This window comes from Protopterus annectens, chromosome 3.part1 (assembly GCF_019279795.1).
Source record: "Protopterus annectens isolate FY-2018-M chromosome 3.part1, PAN1.0, whole genome shotgun sequence".
NCBI lineage: Eukaryota > Metazoa > Chordata > Ceratodontiformes > Protopteridae > Protopterus > Protopterus annectens.
The window spans coordinates 365,226,966-365,245,142 of record NC_056732.1 but is presented as its reverse complement, the minus strand read 5'-3'; the positions used below and the strand labels follow the sequence as shown (position 1 = coordinate 365,245,142).

Below are 18,177 nucleotides of genomic sequence, written 5' to 3'. Positions count from 1 at the left end.
CCCTCAGAGATACCTTACTAAAAGGATACAAGTCCTAAACAATAGGTCTTGCATGGACCACCTCAAAGATTTATTACTATACTCAGTATCCTACAGAGTGATTAGAAGTGACATGTCTGGCGTACAAAGCATCCTCCGACATAATACAGATGGACTACTGAACATCAGCAAGTCAAATGGCATCAGAAATACTCAGTCCAGGTATCTACACTGAATGTTGTGGAGAGATGGATATATATATCATTGAGGCTACCACTGTTCCGGAACAGACTATGCATAAAAATAAAGGAAAGCTCATCCATCCATATTAAAATGCAACTTGGATCCAAGGATGGGTAATAGAAAATGTACTCCAGGATTTCCCCTCATGCCACTAATGGATAGAGGCAGTTCCCTAAATGCTGCATCCGTTACATGGCCCCCTCAAATTATCTATGGTATGATCACAGTTGTTCTCATTAGGGCTAATATACAATTATCAGCCATGGGGATAGCTAAGACCAATCAGAAAATGTTAATTCAAGCACCAAAAGGGAATTGGATAAGCTTAAAATGTCCTCCAAGTGAACCTATGTTGTGGTAGCAAATAGTTATAAAAAAAATTACACTTTTTAAGTTCACTAAGTGCCCTGTCACCCTCCACCCCCCCCCCCGCCAGTCTTTAACAGCTTCCGGCGCCGGCGCCTATGCTCGTGAGTCCTCTGAAGGGTCTCTGCACAATGGCAGTCTGTTTGACCAGAACAAACCTGCCCAGGGAATGCCTGCTGACAGGATGAACTCAAGGGTTGGGATCATGGGGTGGACCAGTAGTCATTAGTTCCTGTGGTTTTGCCTTATTAGGTGAAAACGACATTCCCCAGAGCCTGTAAATACACTCCAAACTCAGTGGGATACAGGGAAACAGCTTCCGGTGTCAGATCAAATTCTCTAAACGGGAACAGAGAAAGCAACTCAGCATGAATCCTCAGACTCAACTGAGCAGAGGGAATGGTGCTGAAATTTCAAATGTGGTTGACTCTGATAAAACCAAAGGAGATGACAACCCGATCTCGTGGCTCCGAGACTCCGACATTAGATCCAACTGGGTCAGAGTTGATAACATTGAATCCAAAGTCTCAGGAGCAGATGTCACCTGAGCTAACAAGTCCCAGGCTACAGGATCTAGGAAACCTATCGGATCTAGGGGCATTGGAGCCCAATCATAGACTGGAGAAGTAGCCTGGATGGGGGTAAAATGTACAGATCCTATAAGCCTCAGAGTCAATGGAGTAGCAATGATCCCAGTCTCCAAAATGAGTCTTAAGGAACCTTTACAGCAGGAGGTCCAAGTTGATGTCGGAGGTGCTCCAAAGGATTTAAATTATTTTAAATAGTACAGAAGATGGTCTGGAGATGGGTTTCTCATTTCTTTTGGAGAAATTTTGAATGGTAATGGCAGATAAAGTCTGTGGATTTAGGGAAGGGGTATATGTCAGTGTAGGAGCTCTGTGTTCCTCGATTCTCAGAACCTACGGCATCAGCGCCATGCCCAAGGGTTCTGCTGACCTCCTCTTCAATTCTGACTCATTGGAGCATCAAGATTTATCTGCCAATTTGTTTACTTTTTGAACTCGCCAGATCAAGAGGCAGGAGACCCTTCAAAATAAGCTCATTTCTCCTGTCAGAAAGGGTAGTAGGCCTGAAGGCAGAGCAAATAACACAGGAGGTATCCAAATGAGCCACCCTCAAACAGACCATACATAGAACATGGGAATCGGGGGGGGGGGGGTGATTTTGAGTCTGCATTTTGAGATCTTTTTAAAGTTGGCAGTTTTTGATTCCACTGTGAGATCCCAACACTGTACACACTTATCAGAGTAGCCTAAAAGAAAGCAACTAGACACTTTAAACAGCAATTACAAGTGTATAATTACTTAAGTATATACTGTCACACTAACAGTAAATAAATCACCAAAATGGCACTAGGGAGGGGTTTAACAGAACACTAAACTACAAGAATGTGTATGTGTATCTATAAATCTTATCTCAAACTACTATAGAAAGGAAACAAATGATCCAAAAAGTTTAGCAAAAAAGGCTAGACACTGTAAAGTGTAATCAAAAAATGAGGTAGAGCACTTAGCTGCAGAGATCCATGTTTCTTCCCTGAGGGGCTGCAAATGATATCTGAATTAGTCTGGGGAGAGTAGGGCATTTTCAGAGAAAAAAATTCTAGGCAGAGCTCGAGGCTGGAGCATGACAGCGACTGGATGAGATCCAAGCTAGAGCTCGATGTCCCATATGTTGTGTCAGATGAACTGAATGAATAGGATCTGTGAGTTTAATGAAAATGCTCAGAGTCCAGGTTAGGATGTGCTAAATTTGTCATGCAGTCAATAGAGCCACTTATGAAGTGTGTTTTTTTTGTTTTTCCTGCTGCTAGAGTTGATTTCTCTCTTTGTATTTTCCTTCTCTTTGGGCTCCATAACTTGGGTCCTGTTAAACATACTGCTAAATGTTAAAAGCCAAGATTTATTGGCAACAACTGTTGCATTCTTTACAACCTCGGAAAAGTTCATGCCATGAAGTTGCCACAACTAGAAGCCCCTCTGTCACACAACTTTTAACATACCACAGCTGCATCTCTCTCCACATCTCTGACAAAATGTTAAGGCAATATTTTGTGTAGTCTTACTTTAAATTGTCATGCACTGGTTGCGTGTTCTAGTCCGTTCCTTCAGCCATTCTTTTCTTTTCAAACATACCTCTGTAAATCAGTCCAGCAAAACTACTGAGCCAGTATAATACCTGCTTTGTCCTTCCTATTCAGCCATCTCACAATCTCCAAATACAGTATCCCTATCAGATATCATGCTCATGTATGAGCTCCATTTTAAAATTTAAGATCAGGTCCCAGCATTCAGGTGACTGAAGTACAGACTACATTATTACTGTATCTTCTTCTTCTTCTTCTTTCGGCTTTATCCCGGTTAGGGGTCGCCACAGCGGATCACCTGTCCGCACATTGAATGGCAGTGGAGTTTTACGGTGTCGAGTTGCCAGCCCGGCGCCCAACCTTCCACAGAAGGCACACTCACACGCACACCTAGGGCCAATTTAGAGTGTCCAATCCACCTGCAGCATGTCTTTGGGATGTGGGAGGAAACCAGAGCACCCGGAGGAAACCCACGCGACCACAGGGAGGACATGCAGACTCCGCACAGAAGGCACCCCAGCCGAGGATCGAACCGGAGAACCTCTTGCTGTGAGGCGGCAATGCTAACCACTGCACCACCGTGGCCGCCCTACTACATTATTACTGTATATACTATACTAATGGAGTTGGGTCTGGGCATAAGACTAGGCTGATGACAAAATGACAGTAGGAAAGTGCCTCCACAAGGCAATTTTACACTCTGCATATGGTGACAGACATTTTACACTTTGGGCTAGACATAACAGCACTGCAGAATATCTCCTTAAAGAAAGAGACACAGCAGATGTTTCACTGTCATGAAAAGAAACAAGCATGATATGAATAGATGACAACATCTATCCTCCTGTACCTGAGAAAAGGCAAAGATGACTTTGTCTGGCCAAATGATTGCCACCAATCCCAGAAACCTAAACTATTTAAAATTTTCAACCTCTTCCTTGCTGCTTCCAGTACTGACATGCCAGAAGGCTAATCTAATCAAAGGAGGGCAACCCCTCCTTATAATGTATATTGGGTAAGCCAGGGTAGAAACATATAGCTGGTGGAGATGGCTGGTAGCTAGGAAGGGATATCAAACTGCCAAGTTAGACCTCAGGGTCCTAGAAAAGACCACTTAGGACAATGGAATATAGCAAAATAAAACCGATAATGTTTACTTTTTCATACATCTGAGCAATGGAGGATAAGAATTTCTGTTCCAATGTGTAGCAAACGAGTGCTTTCTACATTTACATATAAAAAATGTGCTGACAAAGCTAAGAGACATCAGTAAACTAAGATTATAAAATCTGTAAATAAACTTCATTCTGCAGATGTGGATTTGACCTACAGGTGTTGCACACATGCTGTGTTATCATCAACTCACTTGAAAGATCCAGGCTCCCATAACTCATCTAAACATTGACACTTTTCCATAATGGGATTAACATGGTTAAACAACATAAAATAAAAAAATAAATATGACTAGATATTGTTTAATACCTTCCCTAAAATAAAGTGATACTGAAAAACAAAATATTTCCATTTAAAATAAATCCACTGCATATAAAGCAGTTGCCTTTAAACAATGTAACTGTTCAGGCCAGGCTTAGAATCCATTTGTAAGAGGTTTCTTCATACAATCCATCAACTTAAGGTGAATTTAGGATAGTTTTTGAACCCAGATGTAAGACACTTCTTCATAAAATCCATCATCTTAAGGTGGGCAACCATCATTGGCACCTACTGCCATTTGAAGCCAATAATCATGATTTCTAAACACAACAAAACTATAAAGGTTCTCTCCACCTTTATGGAAACCATGCTCATCTTCTCTCCAGGTCACTGGACTGTCTGCAAAACCGTGCACTGCTAGGACTGCCCATGGGGTAAGCTTTGGTTCAGTAAAATAATGGCTGAAAATTAAAGAAAGAAGTATTTTATTACAAAACTCAGTGAAATATCAATGACTGGAAAACATAACTGATTGACTATAGATTTATGAAGCACCACAAAAGCAGTTTCACTGTCTACTAGTAACAGCTTTACATACTGACAGAGAATTGGCTGTAAAAAGGAAAATTTTGGCAGCTTTTTCTCTTCCTTTACTGTAATAAGCTTAAAGAACTTACTGTTATCAATCTTTTCCACTGAAGTATTAATTATCTGTTGCAGTCTATGTGATGGGGACAGATCAAGTAAAATAATTACGCCAGTAGTACTTATTTGCAGGACTGTTGCATCAAATCATTATTCCTGGCATATTGTATTAAATGTGGAACTGCAGAAGCGAAGCTCCTTGAAGTGGGGACCCCCCCCCACCTCAATTCATCCAGGGCTTCATTTTTAAAGTCAGTCTTCAATGAAGCAGTCCTTTGAATAAATGTACCTTACCCAGAAAAATGTGCTACTTGACATGCAGAAGGGGAAACTAATAAAAAACTTTGTACTCTGTAACTGAGTAAGACAGTGTGCTGCATAACAAAATAACACATTAAGTTCCCTTTTGAATAACAGTGCTCAAGTACACAAAACATTCAACCACAAACGTTACACATTTGTGACAACTTGTCCGATTTTGTTCTCAGTATTACCTAGTGGAGTGGACAGAAAATGCAAGAGTATTTTTCCATGAAACAATTGCCAGTTTTCAACTCCAATGATGGCTTTACAGTAGTGGGGGAACTCATTTCCTGCTGAGAAAATAATTTTTTTATTGAACAATATCCGGTTTGCTTGCTTCCACCATCATAGCTGCTGGTACGGGATGATCCCACATAATAATTACATTGTCATTTTCAACAATCCTTTGTGGTTCATGCTTCCAATGTCTCTCGGATGTCTCTGTGTTGTACTGCACACTGTTATGTCTTTCAGTATACAAACCTTCAGTCATGAGTGTTCTGCAACCTGCAACAAGATGTGCAACTGTTTCTAGATCTGTACTAGTAAAACCTACATATGACTGCATCTTCTATAGATTTTGTGCATCACAGTACATAATCCACCGTCTTGGGCTGCCAATATTAACCTTTTATCTTTTGGTTTAAATTCATCTCTTCTGAGACATTTGTATGTCAACTCTTGCTTATCATGCAGTTGTTCCAGTAGATCTCTATCATTCTTGCTAGAATGGTGGTCTTTCTATTTATCTTTTTCTTTTTTCTGATCTTGCTTGTATTCTTTCGTTTTTTTTTTTTGCTCTTTCTATTGCTGCCTGATTTTTATACACACTTGGCTGGATTTCCATACCAGCTCGTTTCCTAAAGGCTTCTGCTAACCTAAGCAAAGTGGTCATCTTAGACTTATTTTGTTCATGTTTTAGATCTTTTAATATGGTTGGATCTGATGATATTAAAAAATATATAAATATGTTTGCAAAGCCACAATCACCAATGTACAAGTAAAGTAAATTCGATTTAAAAGAGGCCCATGTCTCTTTCAAAGAGAGAGAGAGAGAGAGAGACAGAGATACAATCTTGGCAAACAGTATTCTTATGTATTAACTGATGAGCATGAAGCAAGTTTCTTGTTTTCCTACCAAGCTTACTGGCTCTTTTTGTAGCAAATAAACACAAAGCTGTAAGTTAAAACAGGAAGTGCAAGTTGACTGACAGCTTGAACTTAACTGCTAGATGTCAAAGCAGTTTTCAGTATTAATTTTAGTCTTCTAAAATATTCCTTAGATAGCTTTGTTCTCATTTTTTTCATGCTGTAATGCTGCCCCGTCATCTATTCCAAGATATTTGTTCATTCCTTTTTCCATATATTTTATATTACATTCCTCCCCAACTTTTAGATTTTCTCAGTTCTTCAGTTTTCCTTTTTCAAGACCTAATCACATTCCTATGTAATGCGAGAAGGTTTTAATGACTTGTAGTTGCTGTTCCACATGTTTATCTGATGAGCTATACCATTTTAGATCGTTCACAAAAAGGAAACGAGATATCCTTTGATTTAACGATTTTTTGGGAGTCAGACTGAATCCATGATCAAAGCTGTTGAGTAAGCAGTTTAATGGATTGACAGCAATATAAAGCAGGTCTATATTAAATCAGCGAACACTGATTTATCGACCCCATGTAAGCGAAAACTCACAACCCCGAACACTTGGAACAGCGATTTTTTTCCCGGGGGGGGGGGGGGCACACTACAGTGAGGAAAAAGGCAAAATAACGGAGGCGGCCAAGCGATTTCTTTCCCAGGGAAAGAAATCGCTTATATGCCGTTTCGCAATTTTGCTGTTTTTTTTTTTTGCTTTCAAGTTCACTCAAGACGTATTCGAAGAATTGCTTCTTCAATTATATCATAAGAACCCCTAAAAACACAGTAATGGTGAGAAAAAATCACTCTGAAATATTCCACAATGGAATTTCATTCCCTGGATAGCAATTTGTCCTTTTTTGGGGGTTCAACTGCAAAGTGCTTTGCCATTTATTCACAGTAACTGCAAGAAAATTTATCAATGTGTGCTGAATCTTGTTCATTTGTAAGCATTCTGTAATACAGAATGCTATCAAATGCTTTGTTATAATTTATCCATGCCATACTGCGATTCCTATATTCTCCATTATAGCTTTGCTTATCAAATGATGATCTTTCAATATCCTTACACTCACCGCTGCAGTATTAATTACTTATGGGATTCCCTGCCATGAAGCCTGTCGTCCAGCCAGTCTACCAAAGTCTACTGCTGCTTTAAGGTACGCTGAATGTCAACTACATACTCCTCACATAGCACAGAGCATAAAGGTGACATTCAGGAGTGCCATTCTCAGAACTTCTTTGCTGCCAGAATGAATGCTGTTTTTAACTGTTGGTCTGTTTGCCTCAGTCAGTTTTTTTTGTTTCCGTTTATTGGAACTCCGGTGATTTCTCCTGTTTGAAGTCCTCATCGTTGCACTTAAGTACCTAGTTGGGGTTTTTGTTCTTTTATTCATTTTCTTTTTTTTGTGCTGTTTGGGAGGGGGGAGTTAATGTCATCCAGGAAGGGTAGATGCCAGTGTGGGAGACAGATTTCCTATAAAGACAGCCACAATAAGGCCTTAGCTCTCATTTCTTACTTTCAAACTCTTCTTGCTCTGGCCTCCATTTCAGCCAGGGAGTTTCTCAGAGCTCTGGCTTCCACCATTCCGATGCTTCCTCTGGCCAAACTTCACACAAGGAAATGGCAGTGGTTTCTGAAGTCAGTGTGCCTTCAACATGCACATCCTCTAGACTTTACAGCTCCTCTTTTCCTTTGCCTCCAGAAAGAACTTCTTTGATGGATTCAGCAGTTGTCTCTGAATCAAGGGCTCCCTTTTCATCCTCCTCTTCACTCTCAGGATCTATTCACAGATGCTTCAGATGTGGGTTGGGGAGCAACATTTGGCTCCCTGAAGGTTCAGGGAGTGTGGTTGCCTTATCAGCAGAAGAAGCACATCAACATCAAGAAATGAGAGCTCTTATGCTGGCTCTACAGGCCTTTCATCCTCTTTTCTCTCCAGGGCCACTCAAGGTATTCACGGACAATAACATAGTTATATGGTATATCAACAAACTGGGAGAAAGAAATTATGTTCTAACCATAACGTTCCATCTGTGTTATTGATCTTCATTCATTCCTTACTGATGGGTGTCGGTTCCGTACTCGGAACCGACTCAGCCATTATAACAAGCTCGCACCAGCCAAAAAAACTCACGAGCTAAGCTTTTACCCATAGTGCCCCTCTCTATATTACCTCAGATCGAGTTTGCCCGTAAGCAAGAAAGAAAGAAAGCGGAGGCTTTATCCTAGGAACTTTCCTATTATAAGCTAAGATCATATACAAAACTGAATCTTTCGGAGGGGGATGGTGGGTGGGTTGTAATGAATAAATGAAGATCAACAACACAGATGGAACATTATGGTAAGAATATAACTTCTTTATCTGATGATGTTAAACTTCATTCATTCCTTACTGATGGGACAGAGCCCCTAATGGCTTTGTTTCCTGGAAGGCCCTATGGAAAATTATTCCGGAGTACCATTGAACCAAAGGAAGCTCTCCCCCTGGCGACCATATTCAATTTGGAATGAGTGATAAAGGTATGAGAGGTAGACCATGTGATCTACTTGACTGCACTTTGGACTTTAGATGGTTGGGAAGCTTTCTTCCGTTGATAAATGAAACAAATGCAATCTCTCTACCATTTAGACAAAGTAACTTTGGAAACAGGTCTCCCCAATCTTGGTCCTGAGAATGATGCAAATAACTGGTCAGATATTCATAATGACTTAGTTTTGTTGAAGTAAAAATGCAATTCTCTATGCATGTCAAGCAAATGTAGTGAATATTCTCCTTTGTTAGAAATGTTTGGAAAGAAAAACTGGTAGATTTATGGTTTAATTAAAAGTCAAGTCTCAAATACCTTTGGATAAAAAAGAGGGGTTAGTCTGGAGTGATACTCTGCCCTTACACAACACTAAGTAAGGATGTTTTATGCACAAAGCTTGCAACTCAGAAATTCATCTTGCTGAGGTAATGGTCACCAAGAGCAAAGTTTTTGAGGATAAGAATTTCAGATCGCAAGTGGTAGCAGATTCAAAGGGGGGACAAGTCAAGGATTGTAGAACTAATGTCAAACTCCAGGGCTCGATTGGTTGTTTGAAAGGGTAACCAATGTGTGCAACTCCTTTAAAAAATGTTTTACAGAGGTGAGATCAAGGAAGAGTCCTTGAAACCATTATGGAAACTGGAGATTGCCGCCAAGTGTACTCAAATAGCTGGAGCTGCAGCTCCTGAATGAAGGAGGTTAGATAAGTAATCTAGGACCATAGAAAGCGGGGCCGAAAAAGGGTTTACTCCCTTTTTATGAGACCAAATTATGAATCTTTTCCATTTGCTTAGATAAAGTTTCCCGGTGGATGGTTTATGGGAAGCCAGGGGTTCAGTAGACAATCTTGAAATACTGAAATATCGAATTTCAGTATTTCGAGAGTGAATAGTTGAAAGTACAGTTATGCGAAACTGCACCATCTTGAATGTGGAAATGTCAAATCTGGTGTTGTGCGGTTTGTGGATTTAGCTGGGGATTCATGTAAGTGGTGTTTACATAAGGGTATTCGGTAGGGATTTTAGTGTGTGCGTGTGTGTGTGTGTGTGTGTGTGTGTAGTGGTGACTTTTGTGTGCTTGTGTGTTTAGTGCGACCTCAGAATTAGCATTAGCATATATAAGTAGGGGGGTGGGGGCACAGCCCCCCCCCACATGTGGGGTGCAGGGGGGCTTGCCATCCTGCTTATAGGTAGGGTAGGTGTGTTTGTATGTTATGTTGTGTTTGTGTGTGTTATTTTGTTTGTTGTAGTGTAGTTAGGTAGGTGTATGTGTATTTTATTTGTGTGGTGGTTTGTGTGTATGACTGCGATTTTGGTTTTCGGATATGTGGAATTTCGCTTATACAGTCTCGAAATACTGAAATTCAATATTTCAGTATTTCGAGATTGTCTAGTGAACCTAAAGCCAGAAGAATGTGGCAGACAGGGGAGGATAGGTTGTTTTGCCTGGCAATTACTGGAAGTGGAAGAACCAAGCTGTCAGCTTGAGGCTTGATATGTTCGGATGTGTCTACCCCTGTGGGTGTGACAGCAATTCTAGAGTTGGATCCAGAATCCATGATTAATGTACTAGGTAAGGCCAAAGAAAGGGAAACCAAACTTGTCGGGGCCAGTAGGATGCAATGAGGATTACTCTGCTTTTTAACCAAAGAGCCTTTTTTAATAACTGTGGGATCAGAAGAAGGGGAGGGTAAGCAAAAATGTCCCATGGGCCAATCATGTACAACAGCATCCCTCGGGGACTCCCACTGTTGCAGAATTAGGGCAAAGTAGCTGATGCATTTGTGATTTGCAGGCAACACAAACAGATTGCAACATGGCTGGCCCCAGCAACTGAAGATTTCCGCCGCTATGATAGGATTGAAGGACCACTCGAAGCAAGAGAATACATCTGCTCAATTTGTCTGCAATTACGGTGGAATCCCCAGGAATGTGTGCTGCTATCAGAAAGCAGTTGGAAACTATCACACCCATTGCCAAATTCTCATGGCCTCTCAACACAACAGATAAGACTTGGTTCCCCCTTGTTTGTTGATGTACCAGACTACTGACATGTCGGACTGGATGGCAATCGTTCCTGAAGGGTGAACATGTTGAAATGCTTGCAACGCTAGAAGCACTGCTCTCAGTTCTAGAACACTGATATGCAGGTTGGCCTCCAAGGATGACCAAGTGCCTTGGACTACCCTTCCCTGGAAATGCCCCCCCACTCAATTAGGGAGGTGTCCGTGATCACTATGGCTTTGGGCTAAGAGGGAAGAGAAAGGGCGACTCCATAGGTGCTCTTCTGGCTTCATCCACCAAATTAAATCTTGTTTGCACCAATTTGTTATCCTGATTTGAAAGGACATAGGATGAGTCAAAGGGGAGCACTGCATTAGTAAAAGCCACTGCAGGAGTCTCATGTGTAGTCTTGCCAGTGAAACTATTATTATCAACTCTGCCATTGACCCTAGTAGTTGGAGGATTGCCTGAGCCGGAGACCTGTCTTGACAGAGTATCACCTGGAGTTGAGATCGGAGTCTCTCCAGCCTGTGGAGTGGAAGGGAGACTAGGCAAGACTGAGTAACGAAATTTGCTCCTATGAACTCCAGTCTTTGAGGAGCAGTCAAATTGCATTTGTCTTTGTTTACTGTTATCCTTAAGTGTTCCATTAGTTGTAGAGTGTAATGAGTGGTTGAAACCAGTAGATGCTTGACTGGGGTGGCGAGGAGCCAATCGTCTAAATATGGAAACACTTGGAATCATTGTAGTCTCAAGTAAGCTGTTACCACTACCATGCATTTGGTCAGCATTCTGGGAGCCATAGAGAGAGCAAAAGGCAATGCTCGGAATCAGTAGTGATTGGCTCCCAGCCAGAAGTGGAGGAATCTTCTGGAGCAGTTGTCCATTTTTATGTGGTAATACGCATCCTGAAACTCTATCAAGCTCATCCAATCATCTTTCTGCAGAAAAGAAGTATAGACTGACCATCCCGAATTTCATTTGCTTGACAAATTTGTTTAGGATGCTGAGGTCCAGAATTGGCCTCCAGTCCCCTGTATTTTTTGGCAGTAAAAAGAACCTTGAGTAGAATCTGGATCCCATGTGGTCTGGTGGGACTGTTTGGATGGCCCTTTTTTGAAGCAGCTTTTGGATTTCTTGAGCTGCTAGTTCCCTTTGACTGGGTGGAATGTCGGGAATGTGCTTTAGCGGTCTTGGGTAAAGGTTGAAGGGGATGTGGTACCTCTGGCAATTATCATCTGCACCCACTGTGGTTATCATTTGACGGGCAAGGGGGTGCAGAGAAAATAGTCCCCTGACTGCTTGCAGAGGTAAGCAATCGGGCTGCTCTTCAAGACTGCTAATAGGGTTGTCCAGAGAAGGAATCTCTGGACCCTTGATTATGCGGACCACCTCTGCCAGGGGCACCTTCTGGTCGAGTTCCCCCCTCTGCCCTGGGGAGAAAACTCACCACATGTGTTGCGGAATGGACCCTAGGATTTCTTGTACCACATCTTTCCACTTCTCTGATTCCCAGAATAGGGTCATTGTGGTGTGAAAAACAAATGCCTACAGCAGACAAGGTCTTACTGTCCTTTTCACACCTGGCTAAAGTGTCATTTTACCATAGGGCCAAAAATAGAAGAGGCCTCTATGGGGGCATTCAAGAATGTAGGCTTAAAGGGATCTGCAAAACCACATAAGTGCATCCAGGCATGACGTCTTGTGACAATGCCTGCACCCGCTGCTCTAGCCGCCCCTTCGGTAAAATAAGAAATCAACAGCATGGAGGAGTTAGAGATAGATTCCAGGGTGGCAAGCTGTGAGGCAACTTTGTCACGTACCCCATCAGAAACTGCGCCTGTAAGAGTTTGTGAGAGGTCTGAGTTTAGACCTCTCTGAAGCCGGGTAAAGTGTGCCAGACAGTTCAGGGACTGAATGGTGAAGGTGGCTCAAGAGTACACCCGCTTCCCTAGTCTATCACCTGAGACTCGGGGATGGACACTAGAGCTCTCATTGGCAACCTCTTAGTGGCCACCACCACAACCATAGCATCTACTGGCAGGCCCTTGGACCAGTGCGGGCTGTCCTCTGGAGGAGAAAGAATTTTGTCTGGTCTCCAGGGGGCAGGTTCAATGGTATCAGGACTCTTCCAGGCACACTACACAATGAGCTGAACCAGGGCATCTGCAGGTGGGGTCACCCAGGAAGTAGAGGGCCGGGCATGGAAAGCCTGCAAGAATACAGACTCTTCCAAGAAAGGGGTGGTGGACTTCCAGTCGTTCCCCCCCCCCCCCCGCTGCTTCAGGATCTCCAATAAGTCTCCAAAGAAGAGATCCTCAGGGGGCGACCATGGGGACCCTTCCCCTTCACTGTAGTCTGCATCTTCAGTGAGGGATTTTTCAGGGGAATCCATGTGCTTCTTCCTGCATGATCTCTTGTGAGGTACCTCCTAAGCGGGGACACCTGAGGAAGACTCGGCAGAGTGGGTACCTTGTGGAAGGATGTCTTGAGGTTCCTGTGCCCAATGTCCTTGAGTAGTGGGCTGTTTCAACTGTGGCTCAGAGGAAAGGTATATAGGGGTCTCCGGTGCCTAAGGGACCAGCTGGCAGCCTGGAGAGGCAAGTTCCCTCTCCGTCACCTGGAAAGCAGGTCCACCCGAATAGGGATGGGAGCCCGGAACTGATAAAGACAAACTCGGGACCAGGGTCACAGACCACTCCGACAAACCCACTCCCAGGGAAGGAGCCACGAGAGGATCCGGTTCCACCAAAGCAACCAGAACAGTAGTAGATGGCGCCGTGGAAAAAGCAGGTACTGCACTAGGGATCACGGTGACTACAGACCAGTGTCGATCCAGAGGATGGTCAGGCTACAAGTGAGTCGATGCCCAAAGTGTAGACTCAGAAGCCATGGTAAGGTCTACCAATGGAGCCAAAGAAGCTGGAACCAGAGCTGGCGTTGGTGTCAAAGGCTCCGATATCTCCAGGGAGTCAAAGGAGGAAAGTATGTGGGAGTCCGTGAAGAAAAATCCTGGGCTCTGGGTGGGAGGGAGGATTTGGAGGGCATTGGAAAACCTCTGGCCGCCAGAAGCTGATCCACAAGCCTCACTACATCCAGTTCCGAAAGGTTCCTGGAGGAGCGGGTGGACATCCCTGACAGGGAGTCAGGACGGTCTAGAAATGGGATGCAATGTTGGCCAAAAAATGGATCCACCGAGGGGGAATATCGGGTCTGAGGGACGATTTCACCGCACCAAGGCCAAAAAACCAGCATGATGTATAGGTAGGGGGGAAGTGACTGGTGTTGGAATTACTATTTTTGGTGCCGAAAAGGAAGTTGGTATTGTCATAATTGGTGTTGTAGTCAGAGTCTGAGGAATAGGTGCTGAGGCCGGCACCATAGTCGGCTGCTGAGGTGCCGGAAAGTACAGTTTTGTACCTACCATAAATGTAGATGTTCGAGGATCCACATTGCTGCAGTCCTAACCATTGGGTAGTCCGCTGTCCCAGTCGGCCCGAATACCAAAGTATATGGCTGACGTCGGTCAAGGCGCATTAGTCTGACGTCAGGACGTCAGGGTACTAATGCGCATGACCGACGTCATATCCTCAGTCTTTTCTTGCCCCAGATGTCAAAAGACCCTAAAAAGACAAGGCCAAAACCAAAAACACCAAACACTCCTGCACCAAAAATATGTACAATATATACAAAATTACAAGAGAATAACCTCACCCACACAACCACCCCTAAACACAGAGGGGAAGGAGGGAGGGTAAATTGGACTGCAGCAATGTGGATCCTCGAACATCTACATTTATGGTAGGTACAAAACTGTACTATGTTCTTCATTCCACATTGCTGCAGTCCTAACCATTGGGTAGAATCCCAAAGCAGAGGTAAGGGAGGCTGGCAAATCATAAAGAAGCAGGAGCTGTCAACATGCCTTGCAAAATAGCTGTGGCAAAACCAGCCCTAGATTTAGAGTAGAGAGGAAGGTGGTAATGCTTAGAGAAAGTATGCACTGAACTCCAAGTAGCTGCCTCCAAAATATCCTTAGTTGCCACCCCTTAGAAATGCTGTTGAAGTGGCAGTAGCCCTAGTGGAATGAGGCCTAATCCCAGCTGGAATCTCCTTGCCATGATGGGAATAACAAAATGCAATGCAAAACCCAATCCACTTAGAAATAGTTTGTTTTGACACAGGCTTGCCCTGAGAACTCAAAGCAAAAGAAACAAACAACTGCTGAGACTGCCTAAAATCCTTGGTCCTGCTTAAATAATAACGCAACTGCCTGTGTACATCTAAAGTGTGCAAAATCTTTTCCCCTTATTTTGGGGATCTGCATAGAAAGTAGGCAAATGAATAGTTTGGTTTAAAGCCACACTAGAAACCACCTTAGGCATAAAAGAAGGATTAGTACGTAATGATACCCTATCCTTATGGAAAATCAAAAAAGGCTCTACCGCCATAAGGGCCTGCAATTCAGAAACCCTTCTTGCAGAAGTAATGGCCAACAAAAAGCAGTCTTCCATGACAAGTATTTCAATTCAGCAGTAGCCGCAGGCTCAAAAGGTTGTAGAGTAAGTTTCTCCAACACAAAATTGAGATCCCAAGCAGGAGTAGGAGCTCTACGTGGCGTTCTTATATTCTTTGCCCCTCTAAGAAATTGCTTGAACAAAGGATGCGAAAACAATGGTGGGTCACAATCATAGTGAGCTGAAATTGCTGCAGCATGAATCTTAATGGAAGAGAAAGACAAACCTTTGTCCAATAACTCAGTAAGATATTGAAGAGCCACACTCAAATTAGGCTCAGAAATCTCCAAATTCTTTGCTGCACTCCAAAATAAAAATCTCTTCCATTTTTCTGCGTACACTTTCCTTGTACTAGGTCTTCTGGCTTCCATAATCACATTTAAAACTTGTTGAGGAAGTTGAGACCTGCTGTGTTTCAAAACAGAATATGCCAGGCTGTTAGATGAAGAGAGTGAAGCTTGACATTGAGCAGGTGACCGTCCCTCTGAGACAACAGGTGTGGAATCAAAGGTAAAGGCCATGGAGGCTTCCTTACCAGACTCCTCAGTAATGGGTACCAGTGTTGCCGAGGCCAATCTGGAGCTATTAAAATCATCCTTGGCTTGTCTTGTTTGACCTTTAGGAGCACCTTTGGGAGAAGAGGCAGAGGTGGAAAGGCATACACATGAAGATTTTTCCAACTGAAAGAAAGAGCATCCACTTTCCAAGCTGTGTGATGAAACCTCTTTGTGCAAAACTTTGGCAGCTGGTGGTTTAGTGGAGAAGCGAATAGATCTATGTCTGGAGTTCCCCATGACACTGTCAATTTCCGAAATACATGAAGATCCAGTTTCCACTCGTGGGGATCCATGATTTGTCTGCTTAACACATCTGCTAAGGAGTTCTGTGCTCCCGGCAGAAACCTTGCCTGAAGAGTTAGTTGCAAGCTGAGCGCAGTCTCCCATAAAATCATTGCTTGCCTGCACAACGGGTAAGAATGTGTTCCCCCTTGTTTGTTGATGTACCACATGACAGTTGTGTTGTCTGTTAGAATCAACACCTGCCCTGGAAGAAGTAACTCCTTGAAAGCCATTAATGCAAACTGGACTGCTAACATCTCCTTCATGTTGATATGTAGATGCTGTAGTCTGGCAGGCCACTTGTCTTGTATCCACTTTCCATTTAGATGAGCTCCCCAAGCAATGTCTGAGGCATCTGTCGTTAGAATCTGACTCGCCTCTGGCCGGGTCACAGAGAGTCCCTTGTTTAGGTGACATTCCTGAGCCCACCACAAAAATTCCTGTTGAATGCAAGGTATTATTTGAATGACAGTGTCCAAATCCTGGCAGTGCTGTGTCCATACATTTTGAGATACCATTGCAGCTTCCTCATATGCAGTTTGGCATTGGGAAGCACCAGAATACAAGATGCCATGAACCCTAAGGCTTGAAGGACTGTCCTTGCAGTCAGCCCGGACTGAAGAGATAGTTGATGGAAGTAAATGGAAAGATTCTTTTGTTTGTCCGGGGTTAAAGAGGCCATCTGGGCTGCTGTATTCTGTCTCACACCCAGAAAGCACATGTCTTGAGAGGGTACTAGACTGGACTTTATTTCGTTCACAGAATACCCTAGGCATCTTAGCACTGCTATCACATATTCCAAATGCTGTAAAGGTCTTCCTTTTCTTGAGCCAGAATCAGGCAGTCGTCCAAGTAAGGATAGATTTGAATTCCTTTTAGCCTGAAGTAAGCTATCACTGGAGCCAGAACCTTTGTGAATACTCTGGGCACAGTAGATAAGCCAAAGGGCAATGCAGAGAACTGATAATGGGAATTTCCAGCTCGAAAACGCAGATACTTCCTGCAACTTAGTCTGATAGGCACATGAAGGTAAGCCTCCTTGAGATCTAAAGTTACCATCCAGTGATCTTTGCCCAGCAGAGGTAAAAGCTGTTGTAACGTCAACATTTTGAACTTGGGAATGTCCAGATAAGTGTTGAGGATAGATAAATCCAAAATTGGTCTCCATGTGTTCCCCTTCTTTGGTACTAGGAACAGGCGAGAATAAAATCCTAGGCCCCTTTCTGGCACAGGAACTGGCTGAATGGCCCCTATTTGGAGTAACAGAGAAATTTGCTTGTGAGCCTCTTTTCTTTGTAGAGGAGGAATGTCTGGCATGCCTTTGAAAGGAGGCAAGGTATGGAAATAAAACCTGTAACCGTGGTGAATGATATCCAAAACCCATCTGTCTTGGGTAATTAAATCCCAATTTTCTTTGAAAAGAGCCAACCTTCCTCCCAAAGGTGCTGCCAGACGAGAACGTACTGGCAGCTGAAAAGGCAGATCATTGGGTCTGTTTACGAAAGGACTGACCCCTGCCCTCACCAGAAGTCTGAGCAGGTGAACTCCCTGTTCTAGGCCTAAAAGAACCTTGAGCTCTGCCCCTTCCACGCCTAGACCTACCCCTAGACTGGGAATCATAAGCAGGATATGTCCATCCCTTAGTAGGCCAATTTCTACTAAACTTCGGAGGCTGCACCTGCAAAAAATCTTTAACAGTTTGCATAGACTTAGCCTTGTCCTCCATTTTCTTTAAAACTGCTTCCACAGGCGAACCAAACAACACGTCAGACTGTAAAGGAGCATCCAAAATCCTTGTCTTAACATGCTCAGCTAAATTCTGATCCCTCAACCAGGCGTGCCTACGAAGAACAGAACCAGTGGCAGCCACCATCGAGGAGGCCTGCACAGCATCAAAACCACATTGCAAGGAATGCTTACCCACCTGTTCAGACACATGAACTAAATCCTGCAACTCTTTACACTCAATACCTTCCGCCAGAGCATCCACCTTAGACTTCAATTGTGAAAGGAGATAATTTTGATATTTTAACATGTGAAACTGGCAATTCAACGCCCTCATGGCTAAA

The 18,177-nt window shown here is 43.3% G+C and overlaps 1 protein-coding gene across 2 annotated transcripts in view; it reads right to left on the bottom strand.

The window, feature by feature from the left end:
• Positions 1–3,823: 3,823 nt before the first annotated feature.
• RPP40 (ribonuclease P/MRP subunit p40) overlaps positions 3,824–18,177 on the bottom strand; it is a 431,856-nt gene continuing 417,502 nt past the window's right edge. For both annotated transcript variants that reach the window (XM_044066823.1, XM_044066824.1), the window contains one exon: positions 3,824–4,590. In XM_044066823.1, the coding sequence (XP_043922758.1) occupies positions 4,392–4,590 (199 nt within the window). In that variant the 3' untranslated portion in view covers positions 3,824–4,391. The remainder of the gene's footprint in view (positions 4,591–18,177) is intronic.